This window comes from Thermobia domestica, chromosome 13 (assembly GCF_964235325.1).
Source record: "Thermobia domestica chromosome 13, izTheDome1.hap1.1, whole genome shotgun sequence".
In the NCBI taxonomy this organism is placed as follows: Eukaryota; Metazoa; Arthropoda; class Insecta; order Zygentoma; family Lepismatidae; genus Thermobia; species Thermobia domestica.
This window is the reverse complement of record NC_137466.1, coordinates 6,756,562-6,778,962: the sequence shown is the minus strand read 5'-3', so window position 1 is coordinate 6,778,962 and position 22,401 is coordinate 6,756,562. Positions and strand designations below refer to the sequence as shown.

The 22,401-nt window shown below is 32.6% G+C and overlaps 1 protein-coding gene across 3 annotated transcripts in view; it reads right to left on the bottom strand.

Annotated features, from left to right (window-relative positions):
• The window catches only part of LOC145668001 (uncharacterized), a 51,718-nt gene extending 30,855 nt beyond the window's left edge, over window positions 1-20,863 (bottom strand). For 2 of the 3 annotated variants that reach the window (XM_081735446.1, XM_081735444.1), the window contains exons 1-2: window positions 20,694-20,863; window positions 4,687-5,223 (exon numbers count right to left, since the gene is read on the bottom strand). In XM_081735446.1, the coding sequence (XP_081591572.1) occupies window positions 4,687-5,117 (431 nt within the window). In that variant the 5' untranslated portion in view covers window positions 5,118-5,223; window positions 20,694-20,863. The remainder of the gene's footprint in view (window positions 1-4,686; window positions 5,224-20,693) is intronic. The other variant, XM_081735445.1, reaches the window with a different exon arrangement.
• Between the last annotated feature and the right edge of the window lie 1,538 nt (window positions 20,864-22,401).

Sequence of the window (22,401 nt, the reverse complement as noted above, 5' to 3'; positions counted from 1 at the left end):
AACAGGAATAGCGGAAACTTCATAATTTATAGTACTTACCAAACATTGTTAGGGTTATCAAGCCTAGGAGGCTGAAGTGAGTTACTCACATAGCGAGAGAAAATGGGAAAGCTTTTAAAGTTTTGACCAGAAATCCAATCGGAAAACATCCATAAGGAAGACGTGGGCATAGATGAGAGGACAATATAAAGGTGGACCTTGCACAAGCAGTAGTACAAAGTAGAAGCTGAATCCAGTTGGCTAAAGACAAAAGTTAATGGGGAACTCCTGTGGACTGGCACCGAACCTTAGGGTTCAACAGTTCATAGAGTTAGTTCTATTCACACGATCTTCTCTCTTTCGTACAAATCTTATCCAATGGAAACCAAAAGGTTGTATAGTACTATAAATTAACAGTTATTTACTTGTCTCTGGGTAGTATGAGGTTTGAATTTTTGTCTAACGTCGGAAAAGTAGTATGAGAATGAAACTGAAAACATTATGGAAAATCAGATGTGAAAGAACTTTAAGAACTGAACGAATGAAGTTCAGTTGCGCCTTCAGTCACATAATCACGACTACAATAATGCCTCTGCTTGGCATGCACGAAAATTATACTTGAAGGTAAAAGTGAACAAAAGAAGTAAATATAAGTCACTTGTTTGAAACCTCAAAAAAACATTCACTATAATATACATTGGACTCATTTGAAGAAGAGTTATAATGTGCAGGTTTCATATTCATTATCCTCGTTTCGCTCATGCAATTCGAAGTAGATAGTGTACTCATCATAGGTGTAAGACGCGAATTCGAATTCCGGCAGGAGATTATATAGACCAAATAAAACGTTACGCTGTAGCTACAGGTCTCATATAGCCTCGCTGCAAAACTAGACTCTAAACACAAATCTAATCGTATTTAATCCTCGATAGGCCCACTGATAGCATCTACAGAATACGGACAGCTTCTTCCAGTTCACCATATATATTCGTGTATTGTCTCATTAAGATTTAATTTGCTGCTCTCAAACAGAAACGGGGTGCAGTGGATCAACAATCATACAATCAATTTATCGACATACGTGAGCCATAATGAAACCAAAATATGACTTTTCCAGAATGTAATCTACATGAAAGAAATAACAGTACTTCAGCTGATTTTATGTTTTCGAATACTTTAGATTTATTTCCAGGCACGTATTTGCAACAAATGTTTAAACGTGTTTTGCCAACATTATTCCATTTGCTTGTCCATACATTAAACATACGGATGTTTATAAAATATTTTTGACCTGCCTGGAAACAGATGAAGAATTCAGAGGAACAAAAGCTTCTGGAATGTTAGTGTCCTTTACTAACGTTTAAGAATTATGTACAGGTATGAGCAAAATAATTGCGCCGTCTTTTTAATATGAAATTTTTGCGGCAAAAATCAGTTTTCTTTGTATGTTCGAAATTTTTGAAGGTTTCCACAGCAGGAAAGATAAACAACTATCACATCTTTAATATTTGTGTTCAATATTGTTTTAAAATCAAGTAATTTAAGGAGGAAACTTATTGTGGCCCGAAATTGCAAAAATTACAAAAAAAAAGCTTGAAACGCTGTTTTTGTAGAACGGGAAGGAATTTTGTAAGTTAAATTCTGAGAAAGAAAGTATCTGTTTAAAAAGCAATCAAGGTCACATGTGGTAAATCTATGCGTAATAACAGAAATGTCTCCTTCCCAAAAGTGGTGATGTGTTAGGTAATGAAAGTACTAGACTGAGAGTTTAAACAACAATCTGAGCAAGGCTATGTGATAATATATATATATATATATATATATATATATATATATATATATATATATATATATATATATATATATAACACACAATCACGTAACAGTTTCAATACAATAATTTACGTGATTTTTATATATTATCACAGCCTTCTCAGTGCGTTATTTTTAGTTTGACAATATGGAAATAAAACATGATAGAATAGTTGAGAACTAAAAATAAAGAAAGGTAGGGCGGAAGGAACGAAATGGATTAGTGTATATGCCGATACCGATGATAGAGGTTTGGTCATTTTAATTGCAGAACATAGCGAGTGTCTGTAACTGGGTATTTGAAACCTGGTGCTAAAAGTAATGAGATAATGAAAGGGATTGATCCATGTAAATTCCTTCTGATAGTATCATTATTATAAGTGGTGCAAATGGTTTCGCCCATAATTAAGGATATAAGGCAATTCCAGCACAACTTAACACTTTGAAACGCAATGTAACAAGGGAAGTCTTTATTGTTGGTCTACAACTGAGAAATGATCTATCAAAATTTCTGTATTAATACCGCAATCAAAAAGCCAACAAGATAGAAAATGTATGTAAACAATTTGAAAATTTAGTTTTTTCGACACAGAATTAGAAGAGAGAAAATATTTCACACGCCACGGGCAACACATAAATTAAACCGTGAAAAGCTATCAAAATATCAAAATCTCTCCACGCTACTTTGAACAAACAGGAGATTAGTGCAAATCAAAGAAACATGTAAAGGTGTATGAATTCCCCTCGATGCAGAGATAAATTCAGAGGCTTAGAGACCAAAATATTCCGAACTATATTCCGTAATTCGCATTCTTGTTACTTAATTATTATTGTTGAATTTAGCGCTTGTGCAAGTATAGTCACTACACCATTGATAACGTAATAGTCCATGCATTAGTATTTATATGAAAAAAGCAGTCTCTTAAAACCTAAGTGATTTAGTGAAATATTTTTTATATAAACTTGTATCAATGCGCCTTCCATGATATGACAAGAGAGAATGCTACCTTGGCACGAGCAGTGGGATTCTTAACGCTACGCAACATGAACAAATTTTTACTTCGTCCCATTCAAAAATATGAATTAATAATTTTGTCTGACAAACACAGCACGAAAAGTAAGATCAATTTAATATCTGTTTCACAAATTGGGAGTAATAAAAGTCACCAAATCCTCTTCGATGACAGTAATGAAAATAATCCTCTTCGATGGAGCGACGTAATTTACGCCCGGAAAGAATACCACTATTTTACGACTACTTCTCATTCAAGATGCGATCAAGATCGAATCCGCCGACGGAGAAGAACTTCTTGGTGAAGCTTTATTTTCTCAATTGCAATGGGGAATGAAAGAGTTCTTTTACAGTGAATAGTGCTTATCCATTTCTAATGAAGAAACTTTAGAAATTGTAACTATACGCATCTTCCTTCCATTCGTTGATAGGAAATAAAGGCGCAATCATTACATTTAGAAACATATATTTTTTCTATTACAACGTGGTTGTGATATGTGAAAAGTTAAAATAAATCTATTAAAATATACAGTGAGTGTTACATCATCATTCTAAACAATTCAATGGTGAGAGTGTAATATTGTTTGTTTCATAATATTATTTTTGTTCTGTAGGTAACGTATTTTCATACTGTGCATGCATATATTTTTGTTATGTTAACGTATACAGTTACACTGCAGTGCCATGTGATATTACTCCTCTGATAATGTGTGGAGTGGAATACAGTGTAAATTACCAAAGGCCTGATTATTCCTTACAGGAATATAATTTTCCAATAAGCATATTTTGAAATAGGCACTGATATACTTAACCCAATATTCCCCGAACTTCTGCCTGTGAAATTGGGTAATCGATACAGGGAACAATCTGCTGATTTCGCTGACGTAGAAACTGGGATGTATCACGAACACAGTATTGATTCAATGCCAATGATGTATGGTTCGATCCAATCCAGACTCACAATGTTTATGTTCTCTTTTCGTTGGTACTTGTACTTGTGGAACAGGTATGCACAGGAACTCGCTAATATTGTTTTATCTGTCTTTCCAGAGACATACTAGAATCGAAAACTAATACTTTGTTAAATAAACTTGTCGGGATCGAAGTATTTACAAAAGCTGAGTTTCTAGTTGGTCTAGTAGGAGTCCGTTCGTAATACATAATTAGAACAATCGCAATATGTAAAAAGATTTCGCAACCTTGACCACTTAAAGAAAGAAAAAAAACTCGATGGTTTCTTGGTGTGATCCGTATTTGGTATTATTATTTACTACAGTGTTCTATATATAAAATAGTGTTACAGTATCAGAAACGATCAATAAATGAATACAAAAATATGAGAATTGGTATCACGAATATATTAGGTAAGAAGGGAAAGTTATACGTAAATTAATGAGGTACTGTTCCTTATAATAGAGAAAATATTACCGAATTTTTAGCCGACGAAACAAACATAATTTCTATTGCTCTTATTGTTTCATAAAATCCTATTCATTATTCCTGAGATTCGAAAGCAGTTTACATTTTGTTTAAAGTATTACTGACTGAACATCTTCCTTACGAGCACATGCTTGTAAGAAGAATTACTTCCTACATTACTCAGATGGAAGTCAGTATTCAATCCTAACACTGAAGGCTTTCTGTAAGGAGAAGGTCTAGAGCAATTTTCAGTTGCGTTTGGATATTTATTTCGGAGCTGAATTGTCTTACCTACAACAAAGCTAAGCATTAGGTTCCGTTTCTTTATTTGTTCAAATGTTTGCGATTCCATTCACTCAGATTAAGGGAAACGAACAAAAGTGCATTAATGAAGTATTGCAAGTGTTGAAATGAAATATTTGTATAAAACATAACTCCGATCAAATAAACGCATTTATACGTACCTGTGGGCATTAGCGTTGTTATCTGCTTTTCGATTATCATTTTCTTGAACGACCTCTTCGAGGTCGTTGCTATCTCCAATATGATGCATGGACAATGGATTGCTTGACTCATTTGTGTTATGTGTAAAATGAGAGGATTTTCGCTTTATATTACTGTGAAAATTTTTGGCATTTACATCAGCTGTTGCTATACGCTCGACCAAACATATTGCTCTTGAAGTTAGTTTCCAATCCGACATTGTTTCATCTTCATTACTTTCTGCAGCGGCATTCTCTTTTTCCGTTGCACTTTCTCCTTTACATTCCAAACGTACTGTAAGAGGATCTTTATTATCACTAGTGGTACTAGTACAAAGTATATAATTACATTTTCTAAATGAATTAATTTCTTTTTTCACTTCAACTTTAATATGATCGTTCTCTGTCCTCATTTTAATCTTATTAGAAGCCAAGTTAAAAGTAATTTCTTAACACAATAACTGCTCCTGTTAGTGGATTGATCCTTCACGCTTTAATATTCTAAAGAAGCAAACAAATCTGAAAGCAACAAGACAAATATTATTCCTTTAATATATCTATCTATATCTATATCTATATACAGATATATATATATATATATATGAGCGTGCCGGGAGACGCTAACGGTAATTGCCAATACAAATGAAATTCAGATAATGGGTGAAACGGTTTGAGATTAGAAAACATGTCAAAGATATTGAAACCAGTATTTTAAAGTAGCTGAAATTTTGCTACAACTAATACCAAAATATCGATATAGCTAAATATCCAAAATACAGAACCATACTAAAATACCAAATAATGATCAATATTCATTTTTTCTTCTACTTTACTTACAAGTATTCTATAGGCATATATGTGCATTAATAAGCTTTTGCTATAAATAAATACATTTTTAGAAATATGAATCTTACTTTTCTCTCTTTTCTATCTAAATAAATTTACGAATTCTGAACGTACGATTGGCGATGGACGAAGACAGTACAAACCATAACTAAAATTTTCTCCGTTACATTACATGCTTATATTTATTAAATAAAATATGAAAAGTAGGCCTATACAAATTTTCTACATAAAAATGCATAATATTTACAAAACTTATTGTAATATTTTAAAGACAGATTTACTTCTTCTCTTCAATTACTTGCTTTTACTCGAATATATCTAGCGCTGCAATTTGTGGTTACATTTATTTCGTCATCATTGTAGCATGTTTTAATTTGGTGGTATTTCATTTTTCCGGTAATTTCGGTTTTTTAGTATTTAGTTGTACTTTTCTATTGTTTTCTGGTATTTCTTCGTTAAGTGATTGTATTGGTGTTTAGCGTCCATTTTAGTAGTACTGTTATATGTAACATTGACCTACTAGTTAATATTGGATCCTAGCACATAGGTTCTCAACAGAAATTAAATGGTCTTTTGCGCAACAGTCTAATCACAGTCTCTAAAGAACTCTTATATAGAATATATATATATATATATATATATATATATATATATATATATATATATATATATATATAGTCCAGCGTATACTTACATTAAATTAACGAAAGAACAAACGTATTATAAGCGCAGGTATACAATATATTTTACTGAGCTGACATATTTCATAACAAAAAAAAAAAATCCTTTACCATGGTATATTTGTTTTGCAAAGAAATAATGATTTTTTATATTTGAAATATCAAAATACATATCACCAAATCTTAAAACAGAACAGCCCTGTAGTTAACGACAAATACTATTTCTTTAAAAATTAAAATAAAGTAAAACATTACGGAATTTTGTTCCCTCTCTACCACACGTTTAAATAGATGTATTTCACTAAACTAAATGCCATTACGTATTAATAAGTTATTTTACGATTTAAGTGGTTATCTATTTTATTTGGATGTCGGAAGAAGTCACTTAATGTATCTTAAAAATAATCAAGAGTATACTGTTTTCCTCTTTTTTTTTTATAAATATAAGTTTCATAATTTGTATCATAGTTGCCAGACAATCTACTATGACAGTGAATCCCTACACCCGGAGCAGTGAAATTTCCCGGAGGATTTTTCCGACAGGACTCAACTAGGTTTAAATGCTTCCGCGGTATTTCATTCACTTTTAGGGAGGAATATTCCGGACTCATCGCAACTGCAGTTACATAGCACTGAGATTGCTAATCACGCATATATAGCAAGTGGTCACACACCGAGAAACTAAAATATAGAGTTCTCCTTCGAATAAAAATTTATTTAATATTTTTTTTAATACTTGTACGGAGTTAGCAATCTTGAATTATGTCCTGGATTTCATAGATCGTAATTTAACTAAATGTTGCACAAATGCTCCTTACTGAATTGTTGGTGTTCTTATCCGACAGCGATGTGCATGTCTTCTTACGCAAAATGAAAAGAACTTATATCTAACGATGACATACTTAGCGGTCTGCGGTGCGAAGAAAAATTTAAAAAAAAATTGATATATTCTGTTTTTTCCCATCGTATGTAAATTTGCTGCAGGGAATTTAATTACTTTATTTTCGAATTTATAGCAACAATAAGACTAATTTCTTGAGTGTGTCATTTAATTTATCGTCATTTACTTCTGTTTTAAATAATTTCGAGGTTAAAAAATTAAAATTCGATGACTGTACCTTATATAACTAATTAATAATATGAATTTTAAAGTTTCATTTCCATGTGTACTAGAAAGTAGCAAAGTACTAATAACAAATGATAAAAAGAAAGCAGCTTGCAAAGTAATGTAGAAATTCTACAGGAACAGAGATGAAATACTATCAACACAATCAGAACTACCGTCACTAATAGACGTCGGTGTGCCTGCTGTCTCTGATCTAATTTTTGAATAGGTACTCAGGTTTCTCTTATATATGAATTAACGCATGATATTTTGAAAAGTGAGTAGAAAGAAGGATCGTGTGTGGTAACGTTAAGTGGAAAATTGTAAAGAGAAGTCAGTATCTGTTTAGCGGTGTAAAATTATGTGGACTTCCTATATCAAATCTTTTTAAAAAATATTTACTCATACAAGATATATTGTAACTACTATGCATTTATGCTTACTCTCTAAATATAATATTAACGAAATACCGATATCTTTCAGAATATGCATTTCAAAGAATCTTCTGGAGACAACAGTAATTAACATACTATGACATAAAAAAGTAATTTTGTAAACATAATATAGTAATAGAAAGCTATTTTCTTTCTATTTGTACATGAATTACCAGAATATTCCCATTTTTTTGGAATTTTCAACGGAATATTCACGAAAAAATATTCTCCCGGGAATATACCCATCAGAACTTATGCCTACAAATTTGGAAGAGGAATTTAGCAAAAGTTGCGGAAGTATTTATAACCCTTTTGAGACAAGGTGGAAAAATGTCATTAACGGTAGTGACACTTACTTAATCCTCTCCTGGCCGAACACTAATTAAGAAACCGGGATGCCTTTTTCTATGCCAAATACAGTTAGACTACACTTAATCTTGATAGTAACATTTTTCTTGAGTGTGTCTTTTTCCACCTCAAATTTGAGTTTAAAAAAATGAAAATTTTCGAATTTCCGATGTTACTTTTCTCAGTATACATCCCTTCGTTTTAGAGACCTACTTAAGACTTCTCAGATATATACATCGTATGGATAACTAACTTTCTAGATCAATCTGAACAACTCAAATCAGTGTGACCAACTGGCTAAATTATATTTTACCTACTTTAAGAAATTCGAAACTTTGGAAATATATATGTATCCTTACCTATATCAAAGAACGAAAGCCATCTGATGCCACTCGAAGATCAGTTCTTACGGAACAAAATAACTATAGATTGCAACGATTGGATAATTAGGAGCGAACGAAAAATTCCAGGTTAGATTCTTAACCTTGATATTTACTTTAATGTTTATGATAATTTATTATTCCTTAGATCTCGATGCAGCGCCAGATATACTCGATATAGACACGGAAGGTTTTCTACATATCATGGTACTTGTATGATATGTTAGTGGCGTGCGAAAGTTTATTTTGACATAGTTTGAGTCTGTCTGATAGCAGTGTTAACGTGATAGAAAATTTTAAGCCCTGGTTTTAACTGAAAAATTCGGAAAACATCCCACCCACCCTTCACTTTTATTGACTACATTGAAACAAACTCACCACCATCTGTAAGTCACGTTTTTGTTCGAAAAAAGAACTATAGAAAGTTTCAATAGGGCAATTACTGACGCTGGAGTACGTACATAACTATCGATTTTTGCTTCTGAGGCGCAAAATATGTCAACACTTTGTGTGTATGCGAGATGTTCCTTTTTCCTTCTGTCATTGTACCGCAGTCAACGACTACGCGATTTCACTGTAGATACCCCAAAGAATTGTTTGAGGTGACTTGGACCCATGTGTAAACAGTGGTGCTAGCTCCAAAAAGTCTCAAAATTCCGTTAAGGTTTTCATGTGAAATTTCACACCCACATTTCAATTCATAATTTCCCATAAGTTGGCAGCACTGCAATCAAACTTACGACATAAAATTGCTACATCTTCTTTCTAAAATAAATGTTTTAAACATATCAATTGAGTAGTCTTTGAATTATAATTCATTAACTGAAAGTACGAAAACGCCAGAGATGGCCTTGTCTCGTATGGGTTAATGGACAGGAATCTCACAAATTTCAATTCCACAATCGCACAAATTTCACAGTTTTGGTCAATTTTTGCATACCCTACAACAAAACTAAAAGCTGTAAATTATTCCCTTTGAATTTATGAAAATTATTAGCGAGCACTAATAGTACAAATTAGGAGACTCATGCAGGAACCTTTCAGAGATATGTAATTACTAGAATGATCTCAGCAAGACGCATTTTACACGAGACTAAACCACAAAATTCGCATTTAAAAAAATATTTCATTTATTTCTCATTTATCAAAAGTTCAAATCATAAACCATACAATGTAGTGGAGTGAAAATCCTAGTAATGGTTTAAAAAAAAAAAAACACTATAAATAAATAGAGGTAGTAAAATATATTGCCCATGCTTTCTATTTGCAGACATGAACCGTTAACCTTTGAGTCGAAAAAAAAACTAATAACTATTTTAAAAGTTATTAAATACTGTAAGATTTGGTGTAGAAATTCTTTAATCCATTATTGCCTTATTTTATAAACACATTTCACTATTCAAGACACAAATGATGAATAACAAAGATATTTAATTTGGACAAGAGACTTTTTGAAACTAAAAAATGAACAAGGGACTTTTTGAAAACAAATTTATCGGACAAGAGACAATTTGATACAAAACAATGAAAACCTGGAATTATTTTCTTCTTGATTACCACTCATATATGAAAATGAAATGCGATACTCCATAGACGTATGACAAATAACTTTTCTAAGTGCTTTCAAACACCAATTTTATTAAAAAATAAGTGGAATAATATGGTTGATAGGACGTCAACAACGTAATAACCATAAAATGTGAAGTTATCGCACAAATCTTTTGTCAACTAACAGGGTTGAGCCAAAGGTACCAACCAACTAGTTTGTGAACTTAAATATAAATTAAATGTTCTAGAAAGCAACAATTAATGCACTTTTGTGTCAAGTAATTGCTGGGGAAAATCCATTGACAAGAGATAGTTTGAAATAAAACAGCAAGAATCGTGTTCAAGTGAGAATGGACATAGGACGATTTGCTTCTAAACTTAATTGCTGTAAGGTGTCCGCCATTTTTCAGTGGATAAGAGACATTTTGAATAATAGTGCATATTTCAAATTCATTTTTCTCTGCGTTCTGGGACGTTTTGACAAGAAATAAAAGTGCAATGATGTAAATAATTATTCGATTATTTCGTGTATATTGATATCTCAATTGCTCCCTTTGTCTCCGTTCTGATTCACATGCTACGATTTTGCGCTGACATGGATAGATAGCCCTCATGCTTGTTAATTGTCATTTAGCAAAAGTTGCCTTGTGCTTTATACACTTTCTTATAAATATGCATATGCCGTGGGTATATTCAGATTTCCTTAAGTCAATCTTGACCTATTAATGCAACTCTCCTCTTAAGAAACACTTTCTAAGGCAGCAAGCGTTCACTTTCTGCTAAGTGAAGTTCATATTTCATGAACATAATTATCCTCATGTGTGGCAACCTTGAATTATCATATAAGGTCAGAAATTTTTGATGTTCCAGGAACATGTATTTGATAGAGTGCTCAGCCCTCACTCCCGCTGATATATAAAACTGGTACTGTTTTGTTCTAGCGTTGATTGGAAACGGGAAAAGGATTTAATGTTTTCGTTACTATTGATTGCTGTGATTTATCAACACTTCACACTAGAAAATAAAATATGTTCACGATTAACAGGTAACAGTGAAGAAGAGAAATGAAATGAGGGCAATTCTGTATGAGATATATTAAAATAATACTAACTAAATAATAATACAACGTTAAAAACCAGATTCTTGTGGGTTTAATCCAAACCTTCCATTTACGGAAATTTTACTAGTCTTTGAATGAAATACTAACCTGAATCATAAATAGAGCATAAGTTTAGGGATGCCGCTCTAGTTTCAAACATACATGAAAGCAGTTGCAAAATTAAAAAATTATTACGTTACGCTTAGTTACTTTGGGCCTTACGCACAGTCATTCTGACGACTAATTAGTGCAACACTAAAGAGTTCTACTAACATATGATTTCTATAGTACTCAGGTCCTTAGTATGATGCTAATCGTACTTCAAAACAACACTGCATAAGAACCTTTAAGTTTAGAAACACAGTAACTTTAGATAGACTAGAAAAGTGACTGAAACCGGTTCCCAATGAAATTTGTTATCACTTCATTTAAAGTAGGATAGAGAACAGAACCCAACCAACCCACGTGGGGCTTGTAATTAGTGATGCGTAAATTCCCGGGAATATTCCCGGAAAGATTCCCAAAATGGGAATTTATCCGGGAATTTATGTACAATCCAAAGAAAATTGCATTCTATTACTATATTATGATTTCAAAGTTGAATTAATTTTTATATCACAGCATATTATTACTGTTGTCCACAGAAGATTCTGGAAAATCTATATATTTTGAACGGTACTATGTTATTTAATTAACACTTTATTATATTTAGAGAGTACGCATAAATGTATATTTGTTTACAACATGTTCTATCAATTAAATATGTGTGAAAAAATTATATAACAGTTTAAATTTGTATGTAAGTGGATTTGCTCAAGTTGACTATTACTGATGTACACAAAGGATTCTTCAAAATCTATATATTCTGAACGGTACTGTGTTACTTTATTAACACTTTATTATATTTAGAGAATAACCATAAATGTATATTTATTTACAACATGTTCTATCAATTAATTATGTGTGAAAAAATTATAAAGTTTAAATTTATATGTACGTGGATTTCCTCAACTTGACTATTACTGATATTATAAACACATTAAATTATAAATGTTATGAACCAATTACATTGGGTTAATGCTAGAAGATACAGGTCTCACCAATTTATGAACATTTGCGCATACATATTTATGTTCACAAAATTTGCATGATACTTACTTATCTTTATATTTTAGCACGTAACAGTGCCATACACGACCTTTTATTCTAACTATTTCTCGAAATTTCATACATTAATTCACATGTAAAAGAAATCCGAATACCTCTTCAGAAACTCGAGCCAGAGAGTGGAGACAGAGCGGCGTCTATTACTAATGGTGGTTCGGTGTTTATTAACAGTACTTCATCTCTATTTCTATATAACTCTAAATTACTTTACAAAATGGTTCCTTTTCATCATTTGTAAATTAGTACTTTGCTAAATTTGGCTGTTCTTTAACATTGGGGTCAGCTTTTGCACCTACTTTTTTGCGATATTCTATTGCGATGAGGTTGTATTATGGTTTCATACGTTAAGAGCCTGCCTTACTAAAAATAATACGAAATTTACCATTTTCTTTTGCTTGATTATTCATCAGTGAAAGGAGATAATGAAATGCAAATTACAACAATCATAGATAATGCTATTCTACAGGAGAAAATATGAACCTGAAGAATGTTCAGTGTTGCCATCCATAGAAATTACAGTGTTGCCAGAAAAAACAATTTCCCTAAAAACTAAGTTAAGACAGCGAGTAGAGGAATGAACTCAACTGCATTTGATTACGTATCATGTTGTTTTGGTTTCTTGTGAACTACTTTATAAATAACATTATTATTTAGTTTTAATAACTGTATGTTAAAACTATTTTGTTTATTACAAACTAAATACAATTATTATTTAAAAAGTAGTTCACAGGAAACCAAAACAATATGATACATAACCAAATGCAGTTGAGTTTGTTCCTCTACTCACTGTCTTAACTTAGATTTTAGGGAAATTGTTTTTCTGACAACACTGTAATTTCTATGGATGGCAACACTGAACATTCTTCATGTTCATATTTTTTGTTGTAGAATAGCATTATCTATGATTGTGGTGACTTGCATTTCATTATCTCCTTTCACTTATCAATAAACAAGCAAAAGAAAAATGGTAAATTTTATATTATTTTTAATAAGGCAGGCTCTTAAATTACGTTAACAACTTTAAATTCAGAAAGCATAGCAGAGCGAGCGTTAGCGAATGAAGGCGGGTTAGAGCCCCGCATGACACGTTGTTTCCTATCTTCGTTACCACCAATTCACTTTCTTTTCTTACATAAATCACTTCCACTTACCTTTCCGTTTTCTATAAATCCCCTACTGCCATAAAAAAAAAGGTGTTTGATACTTTCGTGACTACTTAAACATCACTATCAACTCATTTCTTCCGTAAATCATCCTACTTTTTTCTAGTTTTGGCCCCCCAATACTAAACAATTACCTTACTTTTTAGTGCAAATGGAAATGGAACTTAAAAAAATCATATTATTAGTTATATAAAGTAAGGTCAAATAATTTTAAATGTTTTAACCTCCAAATTCTTTAAAACCTAGAAGTAAATCATAATATATTTGAAAAAAGTAATTAGTCATATGGTTCTTATAATTTGGAAGATAAAGTAAAGAAATGGAAATAAATTTCTTCCCGGGAATTTATAGGCCAAGGAAAAAACCCGGGAATATTCCCATTTTATTAATTCCTTCCCACCGGGAATATTCCCACTGCCCATCACTACTTCCAATCCGTTCCTACTATTATTATTACTATTAATACCAAAGTCAGCGTTGCCAGTTCACCCTGTTTCAAATTTACGGTTTACGCTCAAATTATGGTTTCAGAAAAATCGTATTGATATTGAAAATTATAGTTTCTCTGTGTTAGAATTTTTATACAATGGAGGGTTCATTTTGTATTAATTGTGAAAAACTGCAAAGAGAACTGAATGCAAAACTAGAAAAAATTCTATCGAACAAGTTAATAATAGATATATTATCTAAAGACATTCTGCAAAATAATGGACAAATCTCTCAAAACGAAAATACAAGTGCATGCTGGAGTGAAATTATAAAACGCAATATTAATGTACACCCCAATTCGTAAGAAAGCAACACCCTTCAACAGGTGAAAACAAACAATGTTCCTCATTCAGTGCATAATAGTGTCAACCAACTAATAGCTAAAAACTCAGCAAAATTTGTTAGAAAGGTTCGGCAGAAGAAAAACAATGTAAATGTAAAACAGGTAGGTTCACCAAAAGGCATTAGGACTCAGAACAGATTTGTAGTGCTTAAAGACGAAATGGTCAAAAAACATTTTAAAAGCAGTACGTCGCAGGACAGGGAAAGTATTCCGAAATTCTTTCAAGATGGTGAAATCCATAACAAGCTGGGAACAAAATTAGACGTGACTCGACAATACAACAGAAGAAATAGGAATGCTGAAGGGAGTAATAGATAGGAAAGTGACCTGAAGAAACTAGTTATATTACCAGATAGTAAAGGTCGTGGGTTAGGTACACTTATGAATAACAAACTAAATAAAGTAAGAAGAGTTAACTTTGTTAAGCCAGGAGCTCCATCTGAGCAAGTGCTGGAGGACTGCGTACAAGAAACAGAAAAACTCACAAAAAAGGATTATGTGTTAATAATCACTGGAACTAAAGATGTATCTAAAAACGAAGCAAATAGTGTAATAGCTGCTTATGAAAGTGTGTTAGGTGAATTAAGTAATACCAATGTTCTGGTTTGTACAGTCCCTCACCGATAACTGATAAACCTTGTCAATTTAGAAGTGAGGAAAACCAATCAGGAAATTATGTAACAAGTATACTAATGTACATATTGTCGATCTTGAGTCTCTCGACCGAACGCACAATACTCAGCATGGTCTACATTTAAACACCACGGGTAAGCAATTCATTGTGGACAAGGTAAATCAATTAATAAGTCCAGTGCAAAATCATATAGTATAGTACAGTACAGAAATGGACAAACAAAATCTTTAGCCTACAAACAGGTTACTAATAATACAAATGTAACGTGTAAATACACAGTTGTAAAAGATGCCTTTAGAGCTTTGAGCACATTTCAGTTCTTCAACGTAAGTTTTAGTTTAGCTATGGGGAACGGATTTCTTGAAATGCACAGTACGGATAGCCAAATCTTATTAGTAGCAAAAAAGATGATACACAATTTGGGGCGTACATCAGTAACACTAGTAAATCTTAATAGTGGAAAGACAGTACCAAACCAAGCCAGTAACTTTAAAAAAAGCTGAGCAGGTACATTTACATCGCAATCCATGGCTGCTTTCTTTAATAGTAACGCAGAAGGCAATGAAAACGTTTCGGAAAACAACAAAAGAAACGCAGAAGTTATTCTCCCAATTTCTCAATGCATGAAACCACAAGAGAAACATACACATCCAACGGTAGGTTCCCCGAATAGTAGTATGCGTGTGACTAATCGACAAAGGCGATTACCCGAAAAACTCAGGAATAGCGTTTTTTTATGCGACGAGACAGTAATATCACTTCTAAAGTAGTTAATGGGGAACATGCATCTAAGTTAGATTAAAATCTAAGCATCAAAGAGATTACAAATGATCCACTCATCGACATATATACCTCTTCTAGGTCAATATGTAGTCAGCAAAACCAATGTAATACAGTTGAACTAAAGGTACTACATATGAATTTCTGTCCATTAGAAATAAAATAGATGTATTAGACATATTAATTAGAAACGACAGTGAGCTGATGAACCAAGATGTGATTTGTATTACCGAACACTGGTTGAGGGAAGGTGAAATAGAGTATACAGTTCTACCAAATTATATATGTGTTGGTGAATTTTGCTGAACCTCCAGTAGATGCGGTGGTGCTTTAATGTTTGTGAGAAAAATATTAAAGTATAAAGTAAAAGAACTACAGCATATATCTAAATGAGGAACAGACATTTGAGTATGCGGTAATAGAAATCGAAAAATCAGGACATAGCTTCATTATAATAGTCATGTATAGAACACCTGACAGCTCCTTTCCCCGTTTTATTCAAAAATTAGAACAACTGTTAACTCTAGTTAAGAAAGAAAGTAAACCAATCGTATTATGTGGCGACCTAAACATTGATTTCCTGACACCATTAAATCACCTAACAATATTATCAAACACTTTGCAATCCTTCGGCCTACAACACACTATAAACACTCCAACCCGCATTACACAAAAATCAGAATCTTGTATAGATGAAATTATAATAAATAATGAAACTACATCCTTAAAAGCACGTAATTTTAACACATCACTCTCCGACCATAATGCAGTTCAAATAAACATAACACTTCAACCCCCAAGATCGGAAAATTGATAGAAAAGAATATAAGTGGGCAAGAAACTTTCATGAAACAAACGTTAAGTACTTCCAATATCTTCATAGCAAGGAAGACTGGACGGATACATTACTAGAAAATGACGTAAACAATAAATACAGACAGTTCATTAATACCATTAGACTCTATTTCGAAATAGCCTTTCCACTTGAGAAAATGAAGATATATTCTCAAAAATCTAGATGCAACTGGATAACTCGAGGCATAATTAATTCCTGCATGAGAAAGAAACAACTACATACAATTGTGAAAAGGACGAATAATAGGAAACGAAAAGAATATTTTAATAAATATAGAAGTATTCTTAAAGGAGTAATAAAAGAAGCAAAGAAAACGCACACATCAAATAAGACATGTAAATCTGATAACAAGAACAAAACCCTAAACACTATGGAAAGTAGCAAACGAACAATCAACAGCCTCAAAACAGCAAAAAGTAGGAATTAAAAAAATAATACACCATGGCCAAGAAATAACCAATAAACACAATATTGCAAACCTACTTCATGTTTTTTTTTTTCCAACGTTCCGAAAACACTCAAATTCTGAGTCTGAAAAGACTAACAACATAAAATTATCTAGTAATTTTGTATCTATATACTTAATACTTACCACAGAGTTAGAAATAAGATCGATTATTAAAAAAATGAAGACGAAAAGATCTTCTGGGTCCAACGATATTCCTTATTATTTGCTTAAAACGTGTGCCGAATATTTTCTTATACCGTTGACTGATATATGCAATTCCTCCCTTGAAATGGGAACATTTCCTGAAGATCAAAACTTGCAAAAAGAAGACCTATACACAAAAAAAGGATCAACTACTGACCAAGGAAATTATCGTCCTATCTCTATTCTATCTGTTTTCTCCAAAATTTTAGAAAAAGTTATGTAGAACAGATTGGTGGCCTGTTTGGAGAAGAAAATATCTTCACAAAGAACCAATTCGGGTTTAGGAAGTGCAAATCAATTAACAATGGTATAGTTGCTTTTCTATGTGGTATATATAAAGCGAGAAAGAAATAAAATATATTGAATTTTTCTGGATCTTACAAAAGCCTTTGACTTCGTTAATCACAATTTTTTTAATAAAATGCGTAGTGATGGTATTAGAGGTCATGCTAATTTATGGTTCCAATCCTATTTGACTAACCGCATGCAATATGTAGAAATAGTTCCAACCAAGTCAGAAGTAAGACACATTAGGCACGGAGTTCCACAAGGATCAATATTAGGTCCTATACTTTTCCTTATATCCATTAACGATCTTCCCGCTTATATAGTTCCAAAAAAAGCGTACTTTTTGCGAATGATACAAACATTTTAGTTGAAATTCCAAATAACATTTGCTCCGAGGAATTCATATTTAAGAACACGACAGATAAAATTACAGAATGGATAAAAGCAAACCAACTTAACTTAAATACAGCGAAAACAACTATAATGAGTTTTCAATGAAGGAAAATCGAAATCTCTAAATATACATCAAATACATATAGACGGGGAACTCATGCAGGTATATGACACTTCTAAATTTTTAGGGTTAAACATGGGATGATCACGTGAATGATTTGTTGATCAAACTAAGCGCAAAAATATATCTTCTACGTAATGTTAGTAAGATTCTAACTACAGAAACATTGAAAACAATTTATTTCGGATTGATGCAGTCAATTCTATCGTATGGAATCATTTTCTGGAGTAATACCTGTTATGCGAGGATAGTATTTACAATGCAGAAGAAAATGTTACGAATAATGTTATCAGTTCCGTTTCATACACCAAGTAGACCACTGTTTCAGAAACTTAAAATATTACCATTGCCGTGTACATACATTCTCGAAACAACATCATTCATACATATGAATAAAAGAAACTTTCAACTCAATTCGGACCTACACCAATACAACACAAGAACAACGAATCATATTCATATATAAAATTTCCGTCTAACAAGAACTCAAAATTCGTTACACCACATAGAAATAAAACTATAAAAAATTACCAGATCGTGTCAAACGAATGTCAAGCTTGCAGTTCAAAAGACACCTCAAGTTACTGTTACTTAAACATCTTTCCTATGGTTTAGATGAATATCTTCAGTGTGATCTTTCTTTGTAATGTAAATATTACGATTTATTCGAATTTTGAAATATATAAAATGAGGTACAATTTATATTTTCTCTAAAAATACACTTTTAGTTTTATTGTTACATATATATATTTTGTATTATTATAATAAATATTGTATTATTATATATTATTTTTTTAATAATTGTATTACTAATTGTGGCGTTTCTCTTCTAATTATTATTATTAATTGTAATAGTAACTGTATCTCTTGACGAAGCCATGAACGCTAATTTCTTACGGCGGAAAATGAAATAAATAAATAAATGATTATTATTACTTATACTATAGATCCTTATAGTAAACTGCACGCATAATTCTACATGTATTTTCTCGTAATAAAAATACATTACTGTCAACATTGCATACTGAAACATCACAGAAGTAGTCCAAATCATTGTTTCTAACCCCATTTTCCTGTGTTTTCCATTTTTCTCTTTTTACTTAAAAAAAACACAAATGAATAGACATCTCGAAAATTCACGTTGGTACATTGCAAAATTTATACTTTATATAAACTCACGTTGGAAATCACAGTGCCCTATTTTTTTGTTCGTGTAGGATTACTTTTGACGCACCATTCGAAATAATTCTTGAAAAATTATAATTCATTCACCTATTTCCTTCATATGTTCTTCTACAAGATCTGCTCTGGGAGACATAAAAATATCTGAATTTGGCATAGATGAAATTGAAGGTGGATAGGAGAAGTAATTGTTGAAAAATTACCATTCTTCTTCGATATGCATAAAAATACGGTCTCCAGATACATGGAATAAGAACTAGTGCCAAAACACAAACCTACCTCTACAAGATACCCACTAAAAAGCGTGATTGGTATTTCTGGAACTGGGACGCCAGAATTCTTTGCTTAAAATTCAAACTTTCTTGCTCTATATTTATGGTGTATGTTACATTAGGTCAGTTTAGGTTACGTTCGGATCTGCGGGCGGGCAAAATTTTTGCCTAAAATTCATACTTTTTTGCCCTTTTCATTTGAAAATTTTCAATTCTATTTCGATTTGCGTATAAATACGGTTACCGGATGTACGGCATAAGAAATGCAGTGCAAAAGCACAAACCCACCTGTCCTAGGTGGCCATTAAAAAGCACGAATGCTATTTAACCGAATCAGAGTAGCGCGACGCTCGTGAGCCAAACGGAGAATGAGAGTCAGCGATGGTGGGTATAAGCGTAAGCGAGGATAGTGAGAAAGAAATAGATTTTGGCACATATGCGAGTTTCTATAGCAATGGTCATTGCTTCACGCTGTATGGACTCCCTGTCTTCGTTATTTTCAACTGTCTATCACACTTCCCGCATTCAGTTTTTAACTTAATTAATCCGTGTATTTCAAGAAAATTCAATATTTCTGTTTCATTTCCTGCATAAGTAAGTTCGAAATTGAGAATTGATATGTCGGAACCTAAGCAGGATCCCGCCAATACTTGAAATTACTGTGGCACACACATTACTTCATGGTGTTATTCAGCTACTTTTGAGGGGGCTCAGTGGTAGAGCGTTCACCACCGGTGCTTGAGGTGCAATTAGATCCCAGTTCGCGCCGTGTGGACATTGTGGTGCACAAACACCGTGCTCGTGTTTCTCATGGGGTTCTCACGTTTCCTTTCACTTTTTTATTCCACCATTTCACTCATTTCTCACTTTCACCGTCTAATCGGCATAACCGTGCGACGTTAAACTTAAAGATTTCATTTCATTTTTTTTACCTACTCCCCCCCTTCCAGTTCTAAAATTATTCCGAGCAGGGTTCTAGACACTCTGCAGAAATTCACCGCCGGTGGAAAATAACATCAAATAAAAGTCATCTTTAATACGCACTTATTTTATATTTTATAAATCGTAAAGCACTTGTAATGATTTTACGCTAGTAACCGTACACTTGTATTCTTAAAATACAGGTATATTATTTTGTATAAAATTCTGTCGCCTAGAGAAGTAAGTTTCTCATAAATATGTGTTTTCGTACAAAGTATACAATTTTACCTGTAAATCTTCCAAAATGTGGCTGGGCCAAAACTACACCAGCACCAGTTGTTGTATGTGACCTCGCAAGGTAGATTTTTGAAATTAAATTGTGCACGTCTTAATGGTTCATGTGACTGGAGTCATTAACATAACACTCAACTTCACATCATCATCTTTCCTTTCTCTCAGCGTTGCCAGATTACAGAGCAGTGTTGCCAATCGGAATCAATATCAAATCTCATGTCAAGAGGCAAAAAAAAAAAAAAAAAAAAAATCTCATTTTGCATGTTAATTTCCCACGCTATACTAATTAAAAGTATGCTATAATATTAAAAAAATAAATTTATATGTGTTAGTCACTTTTTAAAATATGTAAATCAATAAGCCGTAAATTTCGATCTTATTGAAAAATCCCATATACGCTGCTTATTACTAGGGAACGGAACTTCATGTGCTAAAAAACTCAGAAATATTTATTTATTTATGTGCTATAAATTTTGAAAATATGTGATAAAATTAGAAAAATATGTGACAAAAATAAAAATATTTGGCAACAGAAACTTAAATATTACGTATATTGTGAACATCTTAAATTCAGTTTTGAACTGTTTACCTTCTAGCGAGCTATTCTTTAGACTACCATAATTTTCACCAAGTTCTCCATTGTAAATTTGTGATGATTATCCCTAAAAAGCACCTTATATTGCGAGAAAGATAGCTCCACGTCACAATAAACTATTTTCGCATATTTGAAACACGAAATTTCACTAACTCTGAAATTGGCCACATCTTCCTTCACCATTTCCCCTTCCAAAACACGTGCAATTTTACACAATGTTTGAAAACCTAGGTTTCTTTCAAAAATGTCTGTAAATTTAGACATTGGCACTTGTCCGTTAGCAACAGAAAGTTCTATCAGTTTCCTTTCTATTATGTGGATTTCACCCACTGAAGCTGACAGTACGTTCGATGAAGACTCAAGCTTTTCTATACAACGAGAAAGAAAGGACAGGTTTGTTGAAATGAATGCTAACTCGAGTTTTACGGATGGATCTTTTAACAGTTCTTGTAGAATTTCTATGGACGATGTTTCGTTTTTGTTGAGATCATTTACGACAAATACGAATTGTTCAAACTCTTGGGCATAATACTCAACGGCATTCAACCAAGGGCCCCATAGAATAACTACAGGAGCGGTTGGAAGAAGAATCCCAGAATATTTTTGATTAAAAATGTCGATTCATTTAGGTGACTTGGTAAAAATTTTCTTTTCATTTGAAACTAGTCTATCGACCTAAGGACTCTTATCTTTTCACATATTCTATGCAACGCATGAGCCACACAGGTAACATGCTCCCTTTTAGGGTAGCTAACGGCAAGGTCTATTGCAGCTTTTTTTCATGTAAGCTGCAGCATCTGTAAAAAGAAGAACATTGTCAAATTTTATGCCTTCTGGCCACAAGTTGTATTGCTTCGTTGAAAAGCCTTGCTATCGTTACATGTGTAGCAGCAGATAGCTCTTTACACAGTACCAAATAATTTTTCGTCAGCACAGTTTCGTCTCCATTACTTAGCACTCCTACAATCACTGGAGTCTGTAGTTTCGCCCATAGATATTTTGATGCGCACATTCCGAGCGAATATGTTGTAAAATTTGTTCGTAACACCTGTGCAGATAATTTTTTTCACAATGTTGATTCGTCAGGCGGTTCGAAATTCGTATATT